The 21,449-nt window shown below is 46.8% G+C and overlaps 1 protein-coding gene across 6 annotated transcripts in view; it reads left to right on the top strand.

Annotated features, from left to right (window-relative positions):
* PRKX (protein kinase cAMP-dependent X-linked catalytic subunit) overlaps positions 1 to 21,449 on the top strand; it is an 86,381-nt gene that overhangs the window by 40,214 nt on the left and 24,718 nt on the right. For all 6 annotated transcript variants that reach the window (XM_012773888.3, XM_012773885.3, XM_075999401.1 and 3 more), the window contains 2 exons: positions 987 to 1,250; positions 14,705 to 14,824. In XM_012773888.3, coding sequence (XP_012629342.1) covers positions 987 to 1,250; positions 14,705 to 14,824 — 384 coding nt within the window. The remainder of the gene's footprint in view (positions 1 to 986; positions 1,251 to 14,704; positions 14,825 to 21,449) is intronic.

Here is a 21,449-nt window from a genome sequence, read left to right as displayed (position 1 = left end):
CTGCTTATAAGCACACCGGTCCTACTGGATTAGGAGTCAACCTTTATAACCTCGTTTTAACTAAATTACTTCCTTAAAGGTCCCATCTCTGAAATAAAGAGCCACATTCTGGGGCACTGAAGGTTGGTAATTCAACATACGAATATTGGCCAGGGGGCGGGGGGAGGCATAAATCATCCCATGACACACTGTTAACTGGGTTATTACCAAAACATTATAGTTGCTCTTCATTCCAAGGCTGTTCAACAGGACATAAACATCAGTTGTTGTGTGACTATGTCACCCCCCCCAATTCCTGTGTTGAGATCCTCACCCCCAAGGAGATGGTGTTGCCAGGTGGGGCCTTTGGGAGGTGATGGGGTCCTGAGGGTGGAGCCTCACGGATGGGATCAGGGTCCTTATATAATAAAAGGGACCCCAGAGAGCTCCCTCGCCCCTTCCACCACGTGAGGACACGGTGAGAAGGCGCCGTCTGTGAACCAAGAAGTGAGTCCCCGCCAGACACACCCCCTGCCACGCCGGGATCTCGCACTTCCAGCCTCCAGAGCTGCAAGCAAGCAATGTCTGTTGTTTACACCCAGCCTCGCTCACAGCAACCTCAAACTCCTGGGCTCGAGCGATCCTCCTGCCTCAGCCTCCTCCCGAGTAGCTGGGACTATAGTCACGCGCCACCACGCCCGGCTAATTTTTTCTCTATATATTTTTAGTTGGCCAATTAATTTCTTTCTATTTTTAGTAGAGACAGGGTCTCACTCTTGCTCAGGCTGGTCTCGAAGTCCTGAGCTCGAGCGATCCGCCCGCCTCGGCCTCCTCCCAGGGTGCCTGGATGATAGGTGTGAGCCGCTGCGCCCGGCCCTAAATTGTATGCCAGCATCTATGTGTATACACATCTCGTCCGTCTTCGCCAGTGTACCAACGGGTATGCCGACGCTTGTCCCCTCGCCGGTCTCTGGCCGGGCCGCCAAGCCTGTGCTGGTCTCTTGCAGGTTCTGGACTGGCCACGACGAGCGGTTCCTGTACATGCTGATGGAGTTCGTGCCGGGCGGCGAGCTCTTCAGCTACCTGCGGAACAGGGGCCGCTTCACGGCGGCCACCGGGCTCTTCTACTCCGCGGAGATCGTCTGCGCCATCGAGTACCTGCACTCCAAGGAGATCGTCTACAGGGACCTGAAGCCGGAGAACATCCTGCTGGACAGAGAGGGCCACATCAAGCTCACGGACTTCGGGTTCGCCAAGAAACTGGTGGACAGGTAGGAGCGAGGCCGGCTTGGCTGGGGCGTCGGAAGGGGCCGCGGCAGTCGGGAGGGGTCTGGCCGCGGCAGGACGTGCGGCCAGGGGTTTAGTGCACCTGGCTTTTCAGGTGGGCTGGGGTCGTTGTTGGCAGGATACAGCGGGTAGGTAGGATAGGTAGGAAGTCACTTTCTTTCATTCCCACGGTGGGTGGATGCAATCAAGTCGTGACATTCCCCTTGTTGGATTTGAATGACGATGGCGTGAGTCTTATCTGAGTCTGGGTGGCTCTAACTGTAAAATGGATCTGCAGGGATCGAGGTAGAAAGTGTCTTCGAAAATTGTGTTTGCAATACACGCATACACGCACGCGCGTGTGTGTATATATATATACACACACACATATATATGTATATATATATATATTTTTTTTTTGAGACAGAGGCTCACTTTGTTGCCCAGGCTAGAGTGAGTGCCGTGGCGTCAGCCTTGCTCACAGCAACCTCAAACTCCTGGGCTCAAGCCATCCTCCTGCCTCAGCCTCCCGAGTAGCTGGGACTACAGGCACGCGCCACCACGCCCGGCTAATTTTTTCTATATATATTTTTAGTTGGCCAATTAATTTCTTTCTATTTTTAGTAGAGACGGGGGTCTCGCTCTTGCTCAGGCTGGTTTCGAACTCCTGACCTTGAGCGATCCTCCTGCCCCGGCCTCCCAGAGTGCTGGGATGACAGGCGTGAGCCGCCGCGCCCGGCCCTAAAGAATCACTTTATGAGACCAAATCTTACTACAAAATGCCTTTTGGCTTTCATTCACCCGCGGTGATCCAGAACGTTCCGTTGAACTGGGGTAAATGGTTAACTGGACAGCCGTTAGCAATGGGAGGTTAATGTCTTTGTTCTACTGCGGTGGCATCGAATGCCAACGCCAGTGCACAGGTCTCTAGAATGCGTGTTCTGCTGTTATAAAAACTATGCAGCCCTTAATATATAGGAGAACAGGAAAACTCTTAATACTTTAAATCGCATGCGTTTAAGACAGGAGAGAGAATACCTCTTGCATGAAACACCGAGGGCTTGTCTTGGCATCTAAAGATTTGTTTTGAGTGCAATCCTAGATTTTTTTTCTTTTTTAGCCCAGTGAAGAGAACAAGAGAGGTGTGGCATTTTTTTTTTTTTTTCTCCTTAGCCTCGGAAGTTAATTTTCTAGACATTTCTCTGTATTTGTTTTGCATTTGAGTTTTTTTGCGTTGGATTTTTTTTTTGTCGTTGCTTTTTTTTTTTTTGTCATTACCCCTAATAAAACACAAATCTTTGTTCACTCCTGAACTCTAGATTGCCTGATAAATTAATTAGCTGTTAGAGAGACACACACACACACAGGACTGGAGAAAGATTTAAATATATTCTTCCTAATGCCATCATAGCCGGTGACAATGCGTCATCATAAAATAGTCTGTTGAAAAAGACAAGGGTGGATGTTTTATTTCCTCTAGACAATTTCAGCAATTTGTGCTCCTAAACTTTTTCTTTATCTAGCGCAGCATCATCTGCTAGAAACACAAACCCTATTCCTTGTTTAACATTTTCTCGTAGCCATGTTTTAAAATGTGAGACAAAGAAGTGAAAAGAAAATTTTAATGATGTATTATAATAACTATAATGTGTTATAGTAATAATAATTTATCCCGGTAGCTGTGTAGACCCCCAATCTTTTTCAATATCCAATCGCTACAAAAATTGAGACATTTCAGATGAAGCTTTTGCCCGCTTGCCTTTTGAAATCCCACGCGTGTTTTGCAATCACGGTTCGTTTAAATTAGGGTGCTAACTTTTCGTCAGAAATCCTTGATTTTTTTTATTCAGCGTTCATAAAACTGGCAGTCGCAAAGAGTCAAGCCACATGCCCGAGCTGCTGAAAAAACGCTCAGAAAAGATCATTGCTATCAGTTTGTAGACGTAAATCAGACAAATTCAATTTGGATTAGGTGGTAACGTCCGCTTTTCAGGAGGCTAACCACATTTCAGAAGCTCAGCACCTGTGGGTGGCTGGTATTTTCTCATTCTTTGGTGAGGTGGGCTTGGGTGAGGTGATAATTATACTCCTAACATTGTATAGAAACATCTGCTTTTTTGAGAAACTTGATTTGGGGGCAGTTTTATACTCAACGACTCATCTCTTCTTCCCTGGTGGCTTTTGGAAAAAGACCGTCCATTGAACACCTTCTGAAGCAGTTAGATTCGATCTGATTTTCCCCTATAGAATTTATTAACGTCTATTACATTTCTAAGAAAATAAAGCACGTAAAAATCTGTTGCTTTCTGTGTCAAATAGGGAAGACCTCAATTTGTAAAAAATATTGGTTCATAACATTCATAATATTCGGTACTGCCCTCTATTGGCAGCATGTGGTATATTGATAGGTCCTTTTTTCTTTTTAAGTCATTTTTTTTTGTTGGATGTCTAATTCAAACAAACCAGAAATGAAATGATTCACTTGTTTATAAATTTGCCAAACCGTATTATTCTCCGGCGAGTTCACTGTGCCCATTTAAGACTAAATGGAGGAAGATGATTTTGTACATAATATGGAGCGATTATTTTACTTAATGAACATGCCAAAATCTTAGAGAATGCCTCATTACTGTCTTGATACATTGCTTTTACAAAGAACTCCGTCTTGGTTGTTGCAGGTAGTGTACCTTCTGAAGAGCTTTTTTCCTTCCTTCCTTCCTTCCCTCCCTCCCTCCCTCCCTCTCTCTTTTTCTTCCCTCCCTCCCTCCCTCCTTCCCTCCCTTCTTCCTTTCCTTTCCTTTTTCCTTTCCTTTCTTTCCTTTCCTTTCCTTTCCTTTCCTTTCCTTTCCTTTCCTTTCCTTTCCTTTCCTTTTCTTTTTCCTTTCCCCTTCCCTTCCCTTTCCTTTTTCCTTTCCCTTCCTTTTTCCTTTCCTTTCCTTTCCTTTCCTTTCCTTTCCTTTCCTTTCCTTTCCTTTCCTTTCCTTTCCTTTCCTTTCCTTTCCTTTTCCCCTCCCTCTCTTCCTCTTCCCCTCCCTCTCTTCCTCTTTCTTTCTTTCTGTCTCTTTCTTTCTTTCTTTCTTTCTTTCTTTCTTTCTTTCTTTCTTTCTTTCTTTCTTTCTTTCTTTCTTTCTTTCTCTCCCATCCTTCGTTCCTTCCCTCCCTCTCTCCTTCCTTCCTTTTGTTCTTTCTTTCTCTCTCTTTCCCTTCCTCCCTCCCTCCTTTCCTTCCTTCCTTCCTTCCTTCCTTCCTTCCTTCCTTCCTTCCTTCTTCTTTCTTTCTTTCTTTCTTTCTTTCTTTCTTTCTTTCTTTCTTTCTCTCTCTCTCTCTCTCTCTCTCTCTCTCTCCCATCCTTCGTTCCTTCCCTCCCTCTCTCTTTCTTTCCTTTTGTTCTTTCTTTCTCTCTCTTTCCCTTCCTCCCTCCCTCCTTTCCTTCCTTCCTTCCTTCCTTCTTTCTTTCTTTCTTTCTTTCTTTCTTTCTTTCTTTCTTTCTTTCTTTCTTTCTTTCTTTCTTTCTTTCCTCCTTTCCTCCTTTCTTCCTTTTTCTCTCTCTTTTTCTCTTTCTCTCTCTTTTTTCTCTTTCTTTCTTCTTTCTTTCTCTCTCTCTTTCATTCTTTTTCTCTCTCTCTCTCTTTCTTATTATTTCCCTCTCCCTCTCTCTCTGTGTTTCTGAGAAATAAAGGGTGCTGAGCCGTAGTTGCTCCTGTGCCCACACCCTAGCAAGACGCACAGGAGGCCCATGTCCCTCGGTGAGTGACGTGAAGGCGGGCTGCCCTGGGGGCCCTGTGGTGCCACCCTGCTGCGCCCAGTGACCCCGCAGCTGTAGCTTTAGGACCCGCCGTGGTCTGCTTCACTCCAGCCCCGCCACCCTCTTCTGTCTACCCTGAAATTCTGTGCCTGCAGGGGACACTGAGTCACGCTCCTTCCTTAGTCTTTGTTTAAGGTTTTGAGAATCATGAACTGAGCCCTTAGTAACCTAGAAAGGTGCAAATGACTTTTTTTTCTTCGTTTTAGTATTGTTATAAACTCAGAACTCTATCAGCATCTGCTGTGTTTTTAATTCAATGCAATCTTTTATTGGGGGGGGTATAGATTAGTATCTTAATTCATGGGGGAGGGAGCAGCTGCTGGCGGATATGGGGTTGTCTTGGAAGTGCAGAAAGCGCTTTGGAGCTAGAGCCGGAGATTGCACGACACTGTACGTGTGCTAATGCCGCTGACCTGTGTGCTTTAAAATGGGTAATTTTATATTATGGGACTTTCATTTTAATTAAAAAAAAAAAGTCCCATCTTTATACGAGGCTCTTTTAGTTCAGCTACCTCCTGTACCCTTTTGTCTACATCCTATTAGATTTGATAATTCCCTTGCTTTTGTTTCACTACAAAAAAAAACAAAAACAAAAACAAAAAACAAAAAAAAACCCCAAGACCCATTTTAAATTTCGTATCCTCAACCTTACAATCAGCCATTTCTTGAGGGAACCCCTGACCCTTTCTGCGGGAAATGGTGTTTAGAGACCAGCCTTTCCTGCCGGGCTCTTGCAGTTTCTAGGAATTCTTCCTGCACAGAATGAAGGAATACATTTCTTTATTTTAAAGAGAGGATTAAATGACACGTCTGAACTTCTCAAGTGGATATTTAACTTTAGCTCTGGGGTTTCACTTGATTTTTTTTTTTTTTTTTTTTTTGAGACAGAGTCTCGCTCTGTTGCCCAGGCTAGAGTGAGTGCCGTGGCGTCAGCCTAGCTCACAGCAACCTCAAACTCCTGGCTCAAGCAATCCTCCTGCCTCAGCCTCCCAAGTAGCTGGGACTACAGGCATTCGCCACCATGCCCGGCTAATTTTTTGTATATATATTAGTTGGCCAATTAATTTCTTTCTATTTATAGTAGAGACGGGGTCTCGCTCTTGCTCAGGCTGGTTTCGAACTCCTGACCTCGAGCAATCCGCCCGCCTCGGCCTCCCAGAGAGCTAGGATTACAGGCGTGAGCCACCGCGCCCGGCCTGACTTGATTTTTTATGAGTTCTTCTTCTTCTCCTCCCTCTGTTTGCCCTGGACATCTAGTGTAGCCACCTAATTCATTTTTACGTGAGTTATTTGCAAACACCAAATGGAGAGCTTGCAATACCGTAGTGCGTGTGATGCTGCAGTCGAGGTGTGCTGGCCTGGCCTTCAGGTTGTAACCTTTTCATATAACTTTGTGCAGGGAAATAGTTAAGAGCACTGGCACAAGTTAAATCGTGAAATTTGAAAGGGCCTTCTTTGGATAAAAAAAAAAACCAGGCCGGGCGCTGTGGCTCACGCCTGTAATCCTAGCTCTTGGGAGGCCGAGGTGGGCGGATTGCTCAAGGTCAGGAGTTCAAAACCAGCCTGAGCAAGAGCGAGACCCCGTCTCTACTATAAATAGAAAGAAATTAATTGGCCAACTGATATATATATAAAAAATTAGCCGGGCATGGTGGCGCATGCCTGTAGTCCCAGCTACCCGGGAGGCTGAGGCAGAAGGATCACTCGAGCCGAGGAGTTTGAGGTTGCTGTGAGCTAGGCTGACGCCACGGCACTCACTCTAGCCTGGGCAACAAAGCGAGACTCTGTCTCAAAAAAAAAAAAAAAAAAAAAAAAAAAACCAAAAGAACCCCAAGTTGTAAAGGGCTCTAATATGTCCCTGAGATATTTATGACAGGGTTTGAAATCAGTTCCACTCTTTCTAATACTTTCCATTATATCTGGGATTCCACACGGCCCATTGGTTAAATGCAGCCTGGGGTGCGCTTGTTTTTGTTTTTTAAATAAAGTTTTATTGCAACGCGGTGACGTCATTCGCTTACATCTTGTCTTTGGGGGCTTTGGAGCTGCGGTAGCCGAGTTGAATAGTTACAACAGAGACCCTATGGCCCACGAAACCTACAATATTTGGCATCTGGCCCTTTACAGAAAAAGTGTGCACAGCCCTAAGCCAGGTCATGTGCTTTGTGCACTGCTTAAAAATTGACCGTGGAGGTCTGGCCATGCAGTGGAATATTACTCAGCCGTTCAAAGGAATACAAGTTTCACACACACTACACGGCGTTGACGTACCTTGGAAACATTAAGTTGGCTGAGTTAAGCTGCACGCCAAAAGTCACCTCGTGTCTGGTCCCAGTTATCTGAGGTCCCTAGGGTTGTCAGATCACAGAGATGGACAGTAGGGTGGTGGGTGCCGGGGGAGGAGGAGATGCTGTTTAAGGAGGGCAGAGTTTCTGTGGGGGAAGATGAGAAAGTCCGGGAGGTGGGTCGTGGTGATGGCTGCACAGCGGTGTGGATTTCCTCAAGGCCACCAAACTGCACACGGCAAGATGGCCGGAACGGGGAATTTCGTGATGCGTGTATTTTACCACAATAGGAGAAATTATGTATGTATGTAAAATCATACATAATTATTTAGTAATTATAAGTAATTGCATATATAAGTATATGTATAATTATAATTATAAATATATGCATTTAATAACAATAAGTATAATTATAACCATAATTGTAATTATAAACAATTACATGTATAAGTACAACTGTAATTATTATAAATTATGATATAAATAATATAAGTATATATTTATAAAGTTATATATAATTATAAAATTATGCATAATTATATGTAATTATATGTAATTATCCATAATCATATAACTTCATAACTATACATAATTTTTAACTTTAAAATATAAATTTATATATTGTCATATAACATACATATATTTTTAAATTATAAATTCGTATTTAAACTTAATATATTCATAAATACATGATTTTTATGTTTAAAATTTAAAATTATAAGTCATTGCATATAATTATCCATCATCATGTAATTTTATAAGTATATGTTTATAATTTTTAAACTCTTAAATTTAAATTGATATATTATAGATACATTTTTGAATTGTAAACTCAAATTTAAACTGGCATATTTATGCATACACGATTTACAAATTTTACAGTTTAAAATTATAACCAACATATAATTACCCGTAATTATGTAATTTTATAAACATATATATAATTTATTAAAACTCAGATTTACGTATTGTGATACATACTATACATGCGCTTTACATTATAAATTCTAATTTAAACCAGCATGTTTGTGAACATGTAAGTACTGACACACACACCCCCCCACATATACCGGGAAGGTCCACTCTCTGGTTACCTTAGACCTTCCCGCCCGGGTTTTTTCTCGGCCTGTTTATTGGCGGTCCCGCAGGGAGCAAGGTGCACAGTGCACTGTCACCCAGGCTGTGCACTGAGCAACAGCGCTTTCCCTGCAGCCCCGTCTGGATTTCGCCGTGTTTGGTGCCAGCAGGTGCGAGGTGCTGTGCTGGGGTAGGTGAAACGTGTTCTTCCCCCTGCGGGCGGGCTGCATCTGGGAGCCCCCGCCACGGAGGAGGAAGCCTCTTTCATGCCCCGATGAAAGTCCTCCCAGGACGTGGGACCGTCATTCAGAAACCGCGCCTGCCTTCAGCCCGTGCCCCTTCTCCCCTCGTGGGACTGCCCTGCTCAACCACGTGGTTCTAGTAACCAAAGACAGTGCTGGTAACCCACGGCGATCCTATTACAAACAAAACAAAACAAAGCAACAACTTTTTTATGAAACAGCCCACACCTCATTGTAACCCAAGATCTATCCGACGCGAAGAAGGTGCCTGGACACTTGAGCAGAAATCCGTTTCCCGAGTTACCAAACCCGGACGCAGCCACCAGTCGGACACGCTCCTGAGAGAGAGAGAGAGAGAAACACAGTCGTTCCCGCAGTCGGGCATGAAGGGCTTTCACACGCTGCCCCGCCCCTCTTGGGCGGGTGACACGCTTGTTGTCGGGTAAAGAAACCAAAGTGATCACAGGTCACTTGATGACACTCACCTGCCAGGATGTAGCAGAGACCGATGGGAAGCTCAGCTCAGAGAAGTCATGCACCTCCCTCTCTCTCTCTTTCTCTTTCCCCCTTTAGTATGTTAAAATGCATTTAACATAAAATGTAGCATTTCATTTTTTTTTTGAGATAGAGTCTTGCTCTGTCGCCCAGGCTAGAGTGCCGTGGCATCAGCCTGGCTCAGAGCAACCTCAATCTCCTGGGCTCGAGCGATCCCCCTGCCTCAGCCTCCCGAGTAGATGGGACTACAGGCATGCGCCACCACGCCCGGCTAATTTTTTTTTTTTTTTGTATATATATTTTTCGTTGGTCGATTAATTTCTTTCTATATTTTATTTTAATTTATTTTATTTTATTTTATTATTTATTTTCGAGACAGAGTCTCACTTTGTTGCCCGGGCTAGAGTGAGTGCCCAGGCGTCAGCCTAGCTCACAGCAACCTCAAATTCCTGGGCTCAAGTGATCCTCCTGCCTCAGCCTCCTGAGTAGCTAGAACTATAGGCATGCACCACCACGCCCGACTAATTTTTTCTATATATATTAGTTGGTCAGTTAATTTCTTTCTATTTTTAGTAGAGACGGGTCTCGCCCTTGCTCAGGCTGGTTTGAAACTCCTGACCTCGAGCGATCCACCCGCCTCGGCCTCCCAGAGTGCTGGGATGACAGGCGTGAGCCGCCTCGCCCGGCCAAAATGTGGCGTTTGAACCATCTTAAAGTGCACCGCTCAGAGACACCGAGTGCATCCGTCGCTGTTGTATGACCATCTCCTCTCTCCAGTCCCGAAACATTCGTCAACCCAGAGCAAACCGTGCACCTGTTAGGTCATTCTCCCCCATGCTAAGCCAGGGTGACTTCACCTTAACTTGCTCACACCTGCAAAGACCCCATTTTGCAGATGAGGTCCCGTTCCCAAGCACCCCGGATCGGGACTTCTCAGAGCTCCCAATTCAACCCGGTGCAGGCCTCGTGGGAGCCAATGGGAAGTTAAGAACACAAGCCCAGTGTGACATTTTTAAAAAATTTTAGTGTATTATGGGGGGTACAAGTGTTAAGGTTACGTATATTGCCCACCCCCCTCCCCTCTTGAGTAAGAGCTTCAAGTGTGTCCATCCCCCAAACGTTGCACATCTCACTCGTTGTGGTTGTGTACACCCGTCCCCTCCTCCCCTTCCCACCTGCCTGACACCCGATAAATGTTACTCCTATATGTGTGACATTGGTACTTCGCAGGGAAGTGCTCTGTCTCCTCAGCTGACATCCTCCCCTCCCTCTCCTTACCCCAGGGCTATAGTGAAACTAATAAGGGTGAGAACAGCAGGTGTCACCTTCCTGCTACCCCAAAGCCAGGTGAGCCTAAGGAGATAAGAACAGGGAACTGGATAATTCGCAAGCTGGGCAGGTCATCTGGATGTAACGTCCAGGGCGGGCCGACCTGGCTCGGTGCTGAAATCCGAATCCCTGGGTAGCACCGTGCGGTGCCTCTTTGCAAGGCCAATCGGCACCGCGGCTTTTTGCGGGAAGGCGTGGCTGTAGCCACGCACGAGGCTCCTTAGAATTAATTCAGCACTAGGCGTGTGCTCCTGACTGCAGGCGGAGCCAGGGAGGCTTTGCAAAGGTAAGCGGAGGAGAAGGCTTGCCCATGCGTAGTGCGCGTTACCTGCGGCCGCCTCTGCTCGGCCTGCCTTCCAGCTGGTGCCCGGCCGCCTCGGATGGGCCCCCAGGGGTGCAAATCCAAAACGAATGTGCCGAGAAGCGCATCGTCCTGCAGAATCACAGAAGTGTTGTGGGTCCGAGCCAATGGGGTTGACTTCACGTGGATTCTGGCAGGCAGAGTAAGCTGACCCTCTTCCCACTCCCCGAAGCTGTGGGAGAATGACTCAACTTCTCTCCTCGTGTCTGTTTCTCGCTCGTGTTTGGTGGAGCGCGTGGTAGGTTTATTTCACGGATGGTTGAGGGATTCCTTCTTCCAGTGTCCTCCACGCTCTCTGTTTGAGCCAATCCGCATAAAACGACCTGGTTGCTTGCTTCAACAGAGTTTGCGATTTGGTTGGCGACCAATTTGTCGTCGTCCGCAGGCCTTTGCCGGTCCATGTGGAGGATTCTGTTGTCTAGAAAGAGATGGAGGTTGGGCAGTAGGTAGCAGTGGTAGGGAACGGAGGGAAAGAGAACAGCAAGGACATTCAGGTGGGTTCTGGAAGCAGGAAGCTGAAAAGCCCAGCCCAAGGTGGCTTGCACGGTGGAGAGGGGCGGGGGAAGGAGGCAAGATGTGCTTGGTATGAAATAGGTCGTGTCGTGGCCGGGTGAGGTGGCTCACGTCTTTGATCTCAGCACTTTGGGAAGGTTGAGGGCAGGAGGATCACTCGAAGCCAGGAGTTCAAGACCAGCCTGGGCAACGCAGCAAGACCCCATCTCGACAATCAAATAGGGAAATTAGCCAGGCATGGTCATGCACACCTGTAGCTACTCGGGAGGCTGAGGCAGGAGGATCGCCTGAGCCCAGGAGTCAGAGGCTGCTGTGAGCTACCATGACACCACGGCACGCCAGCCTGGGCGACAGAGTGAGACCCTGTCTCAAAAAAATAACAATAAGTGATTAAAAATAAATAAATAAAACAGGCTTCATGCTTGGCAACGTGCAGAGAACGTGAGACACAGAGAGGACGAACTTACCTGTTTCCTGACTCTTTAGTGGGATTAGCTGTTGGACACTTGGGTTTTTCCCCGCCTCTTGGCTACTGTGAACCGTGCTGCCGTGAGCGTGCGTGTGTGCACGTACCTCTTCGAGACCCTGGTTTCCAAGTCTTTCGGACGTACATGCACCCAGACGTACGACCGCCAGATCCCACGGGAAGCCTGCGTTTAACCTTTTAGGAGCCGCCGCGGTTCTCTTTGGCGCAGCAGGTGCGGCACGTACGGCCACGTCCGCAACGTGCAGGGCGGCTCTGGTCTCTACGTCCTCGCCCGCGCTTGCCGCTTTCTGTTTTCCTGGTGTTGACAAGAGTCTTCCCAACGGCCGTGAGGCGGCTGCCGCTGCCCTTTGACCTCCTTCTTTTCATGGGCCAGGGCTCAACCTGGGGTCCGGAGCTGCCTTAGCCACAGAGCCGCCAGCCCTGGTCTCAGCCCGCGAGTGCATGGTCAGACGCACGACCTAGAGAAGTCGGCGGAGACTCTACACACCTGTAGGTTTCAATTGAGCATCGTGGTAAAGATCCAGAGAATTCTCTTAATTTTTTTGTTTTTGGAGACAGAGTCTCGCTTTGTTGCCCAGGCTAGAGTGAGTGCCATGGTGTCAGCCTAGCTCACAGCAACCTCAGACTCCTGGGCTCAAGCGATCCTTCTGCCTCAGCCTCCTGGGTAGCTGGGACTATAGGCATGCGCCACCATGCCCGGCTAATTTTTCTATATATATTTTTAGTTGGCCAATTGATTTCTTTCTATTTTTAGTAGAGACGGGGTCTCGCTCTTGCTCAGGCTGGTTTCAAACTCCTGACCTGGAGCGATCCTCCCACCTCGGCCTCCCAGAGTGCTAGGATGACAGGCGTGAGCCACCGCGCCTAGCCCAGAGAATTCTGTTATAACTGGGTTATATAAGGATGCAGTGAGTATTTTTTTTGGTTTTGTTTTAAATTGTTCTTTCCACTGTAAGGAAATAGAGTTCCCACAGAAGGAATTTCGGCGGTGGAGGCTGAGCTTCTGGGACGTCCACACATACCTGGTGGAAAAAAATCAATTGTGCTGTCCTTAATATGAGTGTGGCTGTGCCCAGTCGACAGGCTTCATGATATGGGTGAGAAACAGGGTCTCGCTCTGTCACCCCAGCTGGAGTGCAGTGGTGTCATCGTAGCTCACTGCAGCCTCAAACTCCTGGGCTCAAGCGATCCTCCTGCCTCAGCCTCTGAGTAGCTGGGACTACAGGTGCACACCACCATGCCCAGCTAATTTTTTTTTTTTTGTAGAGATGGGGTCTTGCTGTGTTGCCCAGGCTTAACTCAAACTCCTGGACTCAAGCGATCCTCCTAGCTCAGCCTCCCGAATAGCTGGGACTGCAGGCGTGTGCGCCACCCCACCTGGCTAGTTTTCTGTATGTTTTGTAGAGCTGGGGTCTTGCTGTGTTGCCCAGGCTGGTTTCGGACTCCTGTCCTCGAACGATCCTCCCTCCTCAGCGCCTCCCAGAGTGCTGGGATTACAGGTGTGAACCAGTAACACACGACCTCCATTTATCCTTTTAAAGAGAATTCTCCTTATGTTTAAAAAGAGCCACACAGTGTTAAATGAAAATTTGTAGATGCATAAAGTTTTCTGCTGACCTCTCTAAGTTGCATGCTATAAAAAATCGATGGAAAATGCCACTTAGGGAGGCACAAGGAATGAAAGGTGACAGATGACAAACCAACCAGAGAGCACCACTTGGGGATGGACACGTCCCCAAGGCCACCCCGCTGGACCTCTTGACTTTCAGAATCTTTTCCTTCTAGCCAGCCGGCCTCCAGCCGGCGCCGGGAGCTAGATTTCCCACCGGCCTTGACTCCTCTTCCCGGGAAAATCTTTCTCCGAAGCAGCTGGCCCCATTGAAACACGTGAACGCCGCCCGGGTCCTTCCTTTCAAAAGTGCTGTTTTAGATCGAGACAGGGAGTGTCTTTTTTTTTGCTTTTGCTTTTGTGTATCCATGGTAACGATAACAGCAACACCACCGGAAAAAAAAAAAAACAATTATAATGAAAGCAAATTGAGCAGATGTGTGGGGTTAAAGGGATGGGTTCTAGAGTCCTTGTTTTCCATGCTATATTTGTTACTAAGACAGATACCGTGTAGTTTTCGTGTTTTGTTTGTTTGTTTCTGAGTAACAATAGTAACAGTAACAGTAGCAATGGCTTAGATACTGTGGGGCTTAGCACATGTTTCTAAGGAAAATAGCCAGGAAAGACAGTGTTGCTATCTTGACCCAGTGACACAGAGTGCACAGAGTGAAGGGGAAGGGGGCATCGTTTTCATTGCAATCAGCTAAGTTATTGTCACACTCAAACCTTCTGCAGGAGGCCGGGCTCAGTGGCTCACGCCTGCAATCCTACCACTCTGGGAGGCCGAGGCGGGCGGATTGCTCGAAGTCAGGAGTTTGAAACCAGCCTGAGCAAGAGCGAGACCCCCGTCTCTACTATAAATAGAAAGAAATTAGTTGGCCAAGTAAAAATATATAGAAAAAATTAGCTCTAGGTCAGGAGTTCGAAACCAGCCTGAGCAAGAGCAAGACCCCTGTCTCTACTATAAATAGAAAGAAATTAGTTGGCCAACTAAAATATATAGAAAAAATGAGCCGGGCATGGTGGCGCATGCCTGTAAGTCCCAGCTACTCTGGAGGCTGAGGCAGGAGGATCGCTTGAGCCCAGGAGTGTGAGGTTGCTGTGAGCGAGGCTGATGCCACGGCACTCACTCTAGCCTGGGCAACAGAGCGAGACTCTGTCTCAAAAAAAGAGAAAAAAGCTCTTCTGTGGAGGATGCATCAGCCGGGCGCAGCTGAGTCACACGGCGGGGATACCTGTCTCTGTCCCCCGTACAGGACGTGGACCCTCTGCGGAACGCCCGAGTACCTGGCCCCGGAAGTCATCCAGAGCAAGGGCCACGGAAGGGCCGTGGACTGGTGGGCCCTCGGCATCCTGATATTCGAGATGCTCTCGGGGTAAGTAGAGCCGGGGCCGGGCCCCCTCCACCCCCTGTCCCCAGGGCTCCACTGTGTGTGCGCGCGTGTGTGTGTGTATGTGTGTGAGAGAGAGAGAGAGAGTCACCAACACTCATTGTCACATCTCCCTCCAGTGATGTGAATCTGCAAGTAAACTTGTTTGCCTGAGAGTCAAAAAACAGGAACAGGTGAGATGTTGGCAGCAAAACACCCCGTCCCTGTCTTCCTCGAAGAGACTGTTACAGCGCGATTCACAAGTTTGGGAACGCGCGGCGTGCAAGGAAGGAGGGAGCGTGCTCTTCCCCGAGAGCGAGTCCGTGCAGCTGGGTGGCACGTGGAAGCCGGGGCATCCTGCGTGTGCCGGGGACATGGTGCAACATGGGCATGCGTCTCTCAACGCAAGGCTCTTCTCTGTGGTGCGGCCCACGGGGAGCCAGGCCCCCGGCGGGGATGCTCAGGTGTGCCCCGCCATGCCAGACCCGCCGCGGCCTGCCTTCTCTGTCTCTTCCTCTCTCCTCCTCTCTTCCGCTCGCTGCCGAGTCCCGAACACGCAACCGGCGTATCCCCTGAGGCCAGTCCGCGTTGCAGCAAACAGCCGGACCCCCTCCCTCGTCTCTGATTGCTCAATGGTGGGGGGCAAAGCTCAGAGGTTTTTTTTTCCCCAAAGAAACTTCCCTGTCCATGGGAGGCAAGGCTGGCAGACAGGTGTTCTCGTGCTAGCAAGGCACGTCCTGGGCACCCTGCCCACGGGGACGGATGATGAGCACCAGGATGCGCCACCATGATGTCCCCCCTTGGTAAAATCCAGGGAGTTGCCGACTTCACCCGGGGAAGGGGACAGTGGCCATTGCCACCTATGCTTATAGCAGCTCCTTTCCTAAAGAAAGTGGATCCTTTCATGCCTGGACCGGTTTAGGGACCGGAGCAGCAGGGAGCAGGTCGGTGGAAGGATTCACCAGGAACCTGGGAGATGAGATGGGAGAAAGGACAGGGGGAGCTGTGACAATTTGTGTGTATGTTTGTGTGTGGTTAACTGTAGATGTCATCTGTCCATCTGTGCACCTGTCTCATCTATGTCTGTCTACCTGCCCATCCATCCTTCTGTCTGTCGTCTGTCTACTTACCTGTATCACCTATACTTAGCTGTCTGTATCTGCCCATCTACCTACCTATCTATATATCCATCACCTATTTACATATTATCTGTCAGTCGTTATATGTCTCCATCTATCCATCTAACCTTCCATCCATCCATCCATCCATCCACTTGCTTACCTCTCTCTACCTGTCCACCTGTCTACCTGTCGCTCTTTTGAATGTTCCATTACTCTCAACTCAGACATGTCTACCGTGTTTCCCTGAAAACAAGACAGGGTCTTCCATTTATTTTTCCTCAAGAAGACACCCTAGTAGGGCTTATTTTCAGGGGATGTGTTATTTTCCCCTCAAAGCCTCAGCTTGCAGCACGCACAGGATGGCCGGCACCTGACAGGGGGAGCCGACCTTGTTGATGGGGCTGCCGGCACCTTTCCGGTCACCTCTGGGACAGCAGCTGTCACGATGGGGCAGATGAGAAGGGCTGCTCGTGTTCTTTCCCGCTCCGCGACGACACGCATGGGTTGTGCAGATGCGCTGCGCAGCCACGCCCGTCACTAGGGCTGATTTTCGGGGTGGGGCTTCTATGGCGCAAATTCTTAGAAATCCCGCTAGGGCTCATTTTATGGGCAGGGCTTATTTTCGGGGGAACACGGTAGTGAATCACATAGAACCAATCATCTCATGATACGATCCAGCCCATGATGTTCTAAGCAACACAAAAGGTTAAAAATCGCATGTGCCCACACCTGTCCTATTTTGCATTTTAATATTGCCCTTCATTTAGTGAAGTAGAATCAGTCAGTTTATGCAATTCTGTTTTAACCTGTGGGATTTTTGTTTTGTTTTGTTTTCTTCCCCTCAAAATTTTGCTCAAAATTTGAGCAAAACCTATGAAAGTCTCAGCCCCAAGGGTGGTACTGTTGGTGAGCCCCATAGACCAATACATAAACTATGGGGGAAAAATGAAATTCCCTGTTTCTGCCTGTGAAAATTGAGGGGCTGAATGAGAATTGTGCTATTTCTCTATAACTGCATTCATTAGAGGCAACTTTCCTAATGAAAAAGAAATGTTTCTCTTAAAAGCTAGAAAAATTGCATGCAAATTTTTGTCCATTCACAACTCAGTATTCTGGAGAACACTAACAGTCAGTACTTTTGGCTTGAGTTATTTGAGACCATACTTTCAAAATGAATTTTAGATACATGTTTGGTGTTTTGATCTTGTCAGAGACAGTTTCAAAATTTGATTCAGTTTATGTTTTGTTAGGTTTCTAGATTCCTGGGGATGATAAAAATGTGCCAGGTTTTGAAAACTTTTGATAAGCCTCTCCTACCTGTTATGCACTTTTCAAAATAAATATTAAATTCTAAAAAAAAAAAAAAAAAAACCAAATAATAACTTGCACCTTTTCCTGCCATAATACCATTGACCACCAGAGGGCAGCGTTGTCCGCTGATGGTCAAATCCTTGCATTTGGATGGTTTTTAAATAGAGTAACATTTATGTTCTCCAATGTATGTCTTTATTCTTGGGACAAAATGTGACTTAGAATAGTATTAAAATGCAATATGCTGTTAGAACATAATACATTAGAGTAGAAAATGATTGGGATAGGATAGAATTAGAGTGGAATATTAGGCTATGTTAAAACTATTATATTAAAATTATATAAAATTACCAGAGTCATTACTAGGATGTAATGTAGCAGAATATTAGAATACATTAGGACATTAGAATGCAGCTGAGAAAATAATATGATTATAATCTATAATCAGGCGCTATTTTTAGAATACTTGATCATGAAAAATAAAACCCTCTGCTAGTGCAAGTTCAGTGTGAATTTCAGACAAGGAGGGAGCTATGCATTTGCGGTGGGCATGTTTCTGTTTCCCACTTTTCCAGTTAGAGCCCACTTTCTGGGTGGGTCTTTTTTTTTTTTTTTTTTTTTTTTTTTTGACAGAGTCTCACTCTGTTGCTTGGGCTAGAGTGCCGTGGCATCAGCCTTGCTCACAGCAACCTCAAACTCCTGGGCTCAAGCGATCCTCCTGCCTCAGCCTCCAGAGTAGCTGGGACTACAGGCATGTGCCACTGTGCCCAGCTAATTTTTTTCTATATATTTTTAGTTGGCCAATTAATTTCTTTCTATTTATAGTAGAGATGGGGTCTCTCATTCTTGCTCAGGCTGGTCTTGAACTCCTGACCTTGAGCGATCCACCTGCCTCGGTCTCCCAGAGTGCTAGGATGATAGGCGTGAGCCACCGTGCCCGGCCTCTTTTTTCCTTTTCTTGCACGTGCCTTTCTGAGGCCAGCCCACCTTGGGCAGGTAAAGCGGTAGCTGACAGTTTAGGGGAGGGTACTGTCTCAAACTGGGGTGTTTCTGCAACAAAGAGGCAGCACTTTGGTTCACAGCACCTGTGGTACCTCTCCTTCCCCGACAGTACATTTCACTGGAAGATTGAGATGGGTAAAATGTTTACCTTACAATTTTCCTGACTCTCATGTGAGTTGGATTTAACTCACGGTAGTTTTGAGCCCGGGGCCTCGTGAAGCATATGTAACTCACATGGTCTCTTTCCCTTGGGAGCCACAAGAAGTATTTTCCAAGTTGCATATAACTCACACACACAAAACAATTAAAAAAAATGTTTTTTTTTTCATTACATTAGAAAGGATTGTTTTGTTTTTGAAGTTTTAAAAATTGTTTCAGAATAGGATGAGAGCACAAATGTTTTGATTACATAAATTGCTTTTGTACCATTTGAGTCAAATTCATAAGTATGCCCATCCCACAAACAGTGTGCATTGTACCCACTTGGTGTGAATTTACCCATCCCCTTCTGCTCTCCCCACCTGCTTGATTTCCAATGAATGTTACTTCCATATATGCACAAGAGTGTTGATCAGTTAGTACCAACTTGATGGTGAGCCCATGTGGTGCTTGTTTTTCCATTCTTGTGATACTTCACCTAGGAGAATGGGCTCCAGCTCCATCCAGGATAACATAAGAGGTGCTAGATCACTGTGGTTTTCTGTGGCTGAGTAGAACTCCATGGTGTACATAGACCACATGTTATTAACCCACTCATGCATTGATGGGCACTTGGGTTGTTTCCACATCTTTGCAATTGTGAATTGAGCTGCTGTAAACATTCGAGTGCAGATGGTTTTTTTTTTTTTTTTACAGAATGTCTTTTTCCCCCCCTTTGGGTATCACATGTTTGTTTTCGAAGTTTTTATTCTATTTTCATAATATAACACCGTGGCCCCAAGGGTCAAAAAAATTTTTTTTTCCTTATATGTGGCAGTCAGCGTGTTAAATAATAGTGACAGTGACAACATTGGTGTGAATTTTTAAGATGCAAATCTTGAGGCTGCATGCATGCCGATTGTCTTTCCAAGTCCAGCTGTCACCAGAGACAACTGTAAGTTGCTTAAAATGCCAGGTCCCATAGAATGAGCGCTTGCGAATGCATTTCCCACTTGCTAGTGGAGACAGAAATTTGAGGGTTTCAGAGGGAAATGCCCTGCCATGCACACGCTCTCTGCTTTTGCCTTCAGGCGAGACGAGTTAGTGCTCACTTATTATTCTTTCCACTGACGGCACACCTTTCCCATGATATTGCCATGTAAACGCCTGCTTTCCAAGAGCACCTTGTTTAATAGTCTCCGTAAATGGTTCTAGGTGTGTAGGACACATTTTCTCCTGGAGTTTTAATGTTCCATTCCCGAATTTGTCCGTTGCCCTGATGAGATCAGACAGCGGGGACTGTCAACGCCCAAGGCTTCTTGCCTGGGGAGGATCGGGTGGATGTCTCCACTGCAGACTTCAACTTCTGAATCTGGTCTAGGCGGTTTTTCAACACAAGAGAGCTGGTACCTCCGGAACCAACAGCTCCGAGGGACACAGCTGTCCAAAGACCCGCCTTCATGCCACACTGTAAAACGAAGGAACTGAAAGGTTCTTTAAGAATTAAAAGCTATTAGTGCCATATTGCATCCTTGCATTCAGCTGAGATAATGTAATACCTTTCATTTCCCCCAGTAGGGTTCCTCTTCTGTCAACTTCCACACTGATTCCAACTTTTATACGTCACCTTTATGGGTTTTTTTTGTTTTGCTTTAAACTGTTCTACTCTCACGTGTCTTGTGATGTGTGTGGAGAGTTGATGTGTATGGTGTGTGCACGAGTGTCTGGGGCTGCCATAAGATGTAACCATAGACTCAGGGGCTTAAACAACAGGAATTCATCCCCTCCCAGACCCGGAGCCCGGGAGTGTGGGACGCGGGAGTCTCGGGGCCGCGCTCCCTCCAAGGCTCCAGGGGAGGCTCCTTCCCGCCTCTCCCGGCTCCCGGGGGCTCCGGGCGTCCCTGGGCTTGTGGCCGCAGCCTCACTCCCGCCTCTGCCTCCTCCATCTGCCTCCACGTGGCTCCCCCTCCGCGTCCGCATCTCCTCTGCCGTCTCTCACGGGGACACCTGTCCTTGGGTTTAGGGTCCTCCCTAATTGCGAATGACTTAACTAATTACATCTGTAAAAATCCTACTTCCAAATTAGATCCCACTAGCAGGTTGTTGGGGTAAGACCATAAATGTGGGCTGCCTTCATCCTACCCATCCTACCCCTTTTTACTTTAAAATAAAAAGAGCCAGAAGTTTACCTGGAATCAACCAGAGAATTATTTTCTGCTCACTGAAATCGGTGGTCAGGGTTCAGGAAATCATTTGAAGACTTTGTTTTATAAGACATCTGCGTTGCTGATATTCCTGAATTAGAATATCTAACAGAATTAGAATACCAGAGCACAAGGAGCTGAATAGAAAATACACTTGTGGGTCAAGCGTCTTTGCCTTGGGCAGCGTGAGAAAATATCAGAAGAGTCACTTGCACCCAGGAGCCTGCAGGGACCCAGTGTGTATATTTATTTGACTTCGAGAGTTTCTTGGGTTTATCTTGGTCTCTGCAGCTTTAAATATGTTTCTTCTTTAGATTACTTCAGAGTCTTACAGATATTTCCAGATATTCGTAGAGACGAGTCTGTCGTTTTTCTCCACCAAGGCTATAGCCTTTACTGTGATACCAGCAACACGGCATAGTGTGAAAGTTTTGCTTTTAAATACTTGCTGCTAGATTCAAGGCTGTGCATTCATGTGTCCTCATATTCTCCTACTCCAGAAGTCAACAAATATATATATATATACATATATATATATATTTTTCTTTTTTTTGCAAAGAGCCAGAGAGTAAACACGTGCATCTTTGCAGACCACGAGGGCTCAGGTGCAACTACCAGCTCGGCTGTGGTAGCTCAGAAGCAGCCACAGCACAGACACGACACCAATGAAACGAAGATGGTATGAGTAAAGGAAGGGGTGTGGCTGTGTGCCAATAAAACTTTATCGACAAAAACAGACCGTGGGCCATAGTCTGCCAACCCTGGGGCCAGATCTCCGTTGCCTAGAGGTCCAAGCTAGAAAGCAACCTTGACTCTCTGTGTCGTAGGTGAATTATCCAGCAACGGAGATTCAGA

Source organism: Microcebus murinus, chromosome X, assembly GCF_040939455.1.
Source record: "Microcebus murinus isolate Inina chromosome X, M.murinus_Inina_mat1.0, whole genome shotgun sequence".
NCBI classification, from domain to species: domain Eukaryota; kingdom Metazoa; phylum Chordata; class Mammalia; order Primates; family Cheirogaleidae; genus Microcebus; species Microcebus murinus.
This window is presented reverse-complemented; position numbering and strand designations above follow the sequence as displayed.